We start from the raw sequence: 6,000 nt of genomic DNA, 5'->3' as shown, positions 1-6,000 counted from the left end.
TGAGAAAGAAGAGCCAGTAAGAGAAAAGGGGTGACTGAACCATACCATGGCAATGCCCTGGAGGTCATGGAAGGACTTTAAATGGGATGGTGATTTGTAATTTTCACGTGTTGCAGTGAGATCAAGGGAAACAAGAGCGAGAAAAGGGTGACTGAGCTTATCAAGGTGATCCTTGGAGAAACAGGAGGAACACATGTAGAGGCTCTGTTTGGGTAGTTTGGCCTTGAAAGAACTGAGGAAAAGGGAAACAGATTGAGAAGGGTTAAATGAAGGTTCCCCCTACATGATCAGGTCAGGCGGCAGCTTAGGAAGGGAGAAGGGACTCTTCTTCCTTCTGGCACTTGACAACAGTTCACCAAATGGACGGTATCAATAGACATATTTTGAGGAGAGGATTCTCAGGGAAGCAGGACTCAGGGTCACCTGCCAAGAAAGAAGGGAAAATGGGCAAGGGAGGGAAGAGAAAGGAGGTATGTAACAGCCACAGTTGGGGCTGCCCTTGAGAATCACCAAGAAATAAAGGATTGGGTGCAAGATCAACATGATTCCCTGACTAAACTGCCATCTCAGATTTATTCCTGGGAACTGACATCAATAGTAACAACCACCACCACCATTCATCATGTGGTTATCATGTGCTGCTTTCGGGGTGTTTTCATAAGTTACTTCACTTAACTTTCCTAACAATGGAGTTCAGTATTATTAATCCTAATTACTTCCGAATTATAAAAAAAGGAAATTGAGGCTCAATGAGGTTTTACCTAAATTAAAAAAGGAAGATAGTATACCATGTCTCCCGGCAGTGTTTCCTGCACAGAAAACACAGGCAAGGGGGCTGCCTTATTGGAAATCTATAGAAAAGCAAACGAATAAAACTAGGAAAAGGTCTTTTTTGTTTCATTACGCATTCTTTACTTGAGAACCAATGGGATACAAATTATTCCCCATCAGCACTAAAAATAAAAGCATGCTGTGAGCATGTTTTCCCTTCTACAACTGGAACAATTCCGGGAATCGGTTAGTTGCTTGTCTGAGTTAATAGTTTCCAACTTAAAGAGTTTAATTTTCAGATTAAAGAAATCACTGTCACCTAATCTGCGGAATAACATTTTAAGTTGTTAAAATGATAATATACTAAATAAAAGTGAAAAAGAATAAGCCATTGAATAAGAATAAAGGCTCACCTATGTAAAAAAAAATTGAATCAGATCATTTCAGATTTTAATAATGGTGCGCAAAGAATAAAACTGATGATACAATTGGTATAATAAATGACATATCAATAGAGGAGGGAGTGCGGTCTTGGGAGGACCCTCAGTGGGACAAGGGAGCTCATTTTAGGACGAGAAGGTAGAGAGTTTTCCAGGTCAAAGAAAATGCAAGTACAGAGGCCCCGAGGCAAGCAGCAGCGTGGCTCCTCCTCAGCTGCAGCTCAAGGAGCGAGTAGGTTTAGGCCAAGGTTGGAGGCACCATCGTCAAGTCAGGGAAGGATTTACGCAAAGGGGTAATTCCAACCTACTCAATGGAATAAGGCGCCGCAGAGGCGGGGGCGAGACTGCCCCAATCTCCGACTAGAGTTTCCTGTCCGCGAAGCTGCCCGTCTTACACGCGGGGTGAAGCAACCTGTCAGGAAAGGCTCCAGGCCCAGGGGCCAAAGGGCCGAGGCCTGCGGGGGTGAGGTGTGTGTGTGTGTGTGTGTGAGGCGTGTGACCTCCTAGTGTCGCAAGAGTCGAGGGAGCACCGTAGGCTACGCCCGGCCACCCCCTTCTCCAGCCCCACAACCACCCCCGCCTTTCATGCTCGTTAGAGACCCTCGTCCGTAGCACCTCCCACCCCGTCCGGCCCAGCTGGATTTCCGCCTCCCCCCCCCCCCCCGCCCCGGGGCGGCGAATCCGTTTTCCAAAACTTCGGAACGACCGTACCCCCTTGAGTGATGGGGAGAGGAAATAATACAAGGCTAGGGCGAGGTCCTACAGGAAATAGACCTCTTTATTTCTGCCTTGTTTTTCCTTATGGTTTCCCCAAAACGCCTAGCTTCCCGAGATGCTCTTCAAGTCACCCCCTCCAACAACGAGTCTATTGGTTTGGCCCTTAGTCCCGGATTGGCTTAAGGGTTACGCCTCGGCCTGGGATTGGAGAAAGTTGGGTCCTTACGTGTTCCCGGCGCCCATTGGCTCGTTTTCCCCGTTTCTGGGCGGAGTCGCTAGGGCCGGTTTCCACCCACTTGTTTACGGAGCGCATAGTTGTAACGCTCTCGGAGCTCTGGGGCTGTCTCTAAAGTTCCCAATTTAGCTCTTTGGACCAATTGGGCGCTGGCTCCACCCTCTCCCGCTCCCTCGCACGCCTCCCGCGTGGTACGGCCCACACTTTTAGAGCGGCGGCGCGAGCGGCTGTGTTCCTCCGCCCGCGCTCGCCTGGCTGACCCCCCTCGACGGTGCGCTTGGTACGACCCGCGCCGCCTCCTTCTCTAGCTGGGGTGGTTGCCCCCCTTGGGTCGGCGGCGCTTGGTGCCGCCCGGGAGAACCAGGTCATCGGTCGGTTCCCTTGAAAACAAAAACAATCGGCGGCGCCGCGGCGGGCAGCCGAACGCGGCGAGCGGGGAAGCCGGGGCGCGGGGCCGAGTCTGACCAACTAGCGAGAGCAGCGGCTACGCGCCGGGGCCGGGGCGCCATGGGGCAGGCGGGCGCGGGCTTCGCGAGGCTTCCCTGGCGTCGGGGCTAGCGCCTCCGCCGCCTCGGCCTCTCGCGCCGCCCGCCTGGGGGACGAGGAGCAGGACGCGGCCTCGGCCGGGCCCGGGCCGAACGGCTGCGGACACTCGGGAGCCGAGGAGCAAAACACCGCCACCGCCGCCTCCGGGATGGATCAGTGCGTGACGGTGGAGCGCGAGCTGGAGAAGGTGCTGCACAAGTTCTCGGGCTATGGGCAACTGTGCGAGCGCGGCCTGGAGGAGCTCATCGACTACACGGGTGGCCTCAAGCACGAGATCCTGCAGAGCCACGGTAAGGCGGCCCGGATGGTCGCGCGCGACCGGGCCCACCCACCCCGAGCCCCTCGGGCCCAGGCGGGCCAGGAGGGTGCCTCCGGGAGGCCAGACCCGGCCTTCCCCGGGGCGCCGAGATCCCCAGGCCCCTGTGACTTTTCCTTCTCCTCTCCCCCCGATCTGTCTTGAACCTACCCAGACCTTGTTGTTAATTAAAAGTGAGCGGGAATCCATCCGGAAACCAATTCTGGAGCCACGGGTTCCATCCAGGGTTAAACCCGGGCGCGGGGCCGGCTCGTCGCACCTGCAGATTTCCTCCCTCCCGGGGTGGGCGCCCCTAGTTAATTGCCTTGGGCCGGAGGATCCGGCGAAGAGAGGGTCAGTGCAGAGAGCCCCACCCCTCCTCCTCCTCCTAGCCCCAAACATTTAGCCAGGGACTGACTTTGCTCGTCTTTCTTCATTTTTTTAAAATTAGAAACTCGCATGTTATTCTTAGCTGTGGGTTAACAAAACAGCCGCTGCTTCAACTCCATAATTTGACTCTGTAGAAGAAGCCTTTCTTTCAACTCCGCAGCGGCACTAATGTGATTCCTAAGAAACTAGCTAAATCAAACTTAAGCTCTCCCAGTTGCATTCTGCGATGAGACGGGAGGCAGCCTCCCCAGAAACACCTTGTGGAGCAAGTTGTTAGTTACATGCCTTACCTGGTCAAGTTTTTACTTGTTTTCCTTTCAGAAAGCAGGTTTTCAATGGAAGGTGTATCTTCTCTATTATTATAGCCCTAGGCCCTGGGGGAAGATACTTGGCTGCATTAACTGGTGGAAGCTGGGTGGGATTCTTTGGGTTTGGGTTCTTTAAATAACATGAAAAGTCTGGTATTCTTTAGGTTAAAATGTCTCTAGTGACGATTCTTTCTGAGCAAGAAGTAATGGACTTCATGGAATGGATTTGTTGAGTTTGGGGGCCCTGCTCAACTCAGAGGTTGAACAGAAATCTTTGATAAGGAAGGTTTGGTAGCTGGGGTCACATGTGGATACTGGAGCAAGTGTGGTTGAGGACAGTGGCACTGGCTGAACTTCTCTCCACCTCTCTTCCTTCCTGTACACTTTCCTTTCCCAGGCTGTTTTCAGTTGAGATTTAGTGCTCATCCATGGTGCTTGTGTACGTGGCTCAGTCGTGTCTTGACTGCGCCTCCATGGACTGTAGCCCACCAGACTCCTTTGTCCATGCAGTTTTCCAGGCAAGAGTAATGCAGCTGGTTGCCATTTCCTCCTCTAGGGAATCTTTCCGACCTAGGGATCGAACGCACGTCTCCTGCACTGGAAGGTGGATTCTTTACCACTGAACCACCTAGGAAGCCCCATCCACGGTGAAAGAGTCTTATAACAGCATCTCATCCTGGACACGGCAGTCACTTGTGAACTCCAAGAAAGAAGGAAACCCAGTGACCATAGTGGGGTTAGGACTTGAAGTATGAATATGGAAAAATGAGCAGACCTAGACGGCTGCCTGCAAGGGGGAAGTAGATGTGGGGTAGGATGGGTCTCCTGGGAAGGCTCTGGTGAACTTGGTTTGCGACAAGTGAGAAACTGACGGACTAATGAAGATAGTCAAGGGCATCATGTTTCCTGTTGGCTGAAGATGCATAGATGGAGTTTGGGAGCAAAGAAAGGTTTAAGATGGTGTCCTGGTGTCCTTCTACAAAGGAGAGTGAAGGAGATCATTAGGTTACACAGAGGAAAGACAGTAGGGTCTAACCACAGCCTTGAACTCCCCTTGAAGAGCGGAGGTCCTGGAGGTGCCAGCAGAAACAGAACGGGCAGGCTTAGAGAGGTTGGTCAACTGGTGTTTGGCTACTGGGAATCAGTGACCCTCTTTGCAAGCAGTTTCATAGAATTGATAAACTAGATCACTAGGAGTTAAGAAAAATAATAGATTGAGGTGAGAGAGGCTGCTTAAGTAAGGGAGCTGAAGGTGTGCCCCTTCCGCCCCTCATCTGGAGAGGCAATCTTTTTGTATCGTTAAAGACTGAAAAGGGACTTCCCAGGTGGTGCTAGTGGCTTCTGCCTGCCAATGCAGAAGACAGAAAAGCTGCAAGTTAGATCTCCGAGCCAGGAAGATCCCCTGGAGGAGGCTATGGCAACCCCCTCCAGTATTCTTGACTGGAGAATCCAAGGAGCTTGGTGGGCTACAGTCCGTAGGGTCCCAAGGGCTGGGCCTGCTTCACATGCAAAGACTGAAAAGGGTAGGAGTAGGTGAAGGGTATAGACTTGGAGAGGTTGAAGGAAGGATTTCATTTTTAAGGAACAGGTTGAATATTGAGGGCTTGTAGAGTTTGAGAGAGAGAGAAGACAGAAACTATTTAAAAATCCCTTTCTTCCATGAGAGAGAGAGAGAATATTAATTGAAGGCGAATGATTTGAATTTCGTTTTAGGGGATTTCGGGCCCATCCCAGATGGATAAAATAATTTTGAGAACTTGCTGAAGCAGAAATGTGTTTTAGACCTCTTTCCTTGGGACTTTTCGAGGAACTTATGGTCAGAGGGATATTAGCCACAGAGTTTGCTGTGGTGTTCAAACAGTCTGATGTGAATTGTGGCGTTCTGCCTATTTTTTACCTTCTTATCTAACAAATTGCAGTTTTATATTGATAATCTCTTTGATTTTCTGTAATTTTTTAAGAATAGGATTAAGAGACTAAGGAATTCTCCAGGCAAGAATACTGGAGTGCATTGCCATACCCCTCTCCAAAGGATCTTCTCAACCCAGGGATCGAACCCTGGTCTCCTGCATTGCAGGCAGATTCTTTACTGTCTGAGCCACCAAGAAAGCCCCTAAGAGACTAAAGGCAGCAATAAAACATGAAAGAAAAATAAATACCACAAGCACTAGGTCTAGTTTTCAAAATAAAATCTTTCTTCTTATGATGTTCTATTGTATGAAGACAACAGATATCATGCCTTAGTGTCTGGAAGATGGTATTTTTCAAAGCAGATGATTTCTAAAGTTCTCTGCAGAC

The 6,000-nt window shown here is 50.5% G+C and overlaps 1 protein-coding gene across 2 annotated transcripts in view; it reads left to right on the top strand.

The window, feature by feature from the left end:
• RMND5A (required for meiotic nuclear division 5 homolog A) overlaps positions 2,276-6,000 on the top strand; it is a 60,837-nt gene continuing 57,112 nt past the window's right edge. The window contains exon 1 of one of the 2 annotated variants that reach the window (XM_018055355.1): positions 2,276-2,999. In XM_018055355.1, coding sequence (XP_017910844.1) covers positions 2,858-2,999 — 142 coding nt within the window. In that variant the 5' untranslated portion in view covers positions 2,276-2,857. The remainder of the gene's footprint in view (positions 3,000-6,000) is intronic. The other variant, XM_018055354.1, reaches the window with a different exon arrangement.

Source organism: Capra hircus, chromosome 11 (genome assembly GCF_001704415.2).
Source record: "Capra hircus breed San Clemente chromosome 11, ASM170441v1, whole genome shotgun sequence".
NCBI lineage: Eukaryota > Metazoa > Chordata > Mammalia > Artiodactyla > Bovidae > Capra > Capra hircus.
Note: the sequence above shows the minus strand (reverse complement) of the source record. Positions and strands in the feature narration are given on the sequence as shown.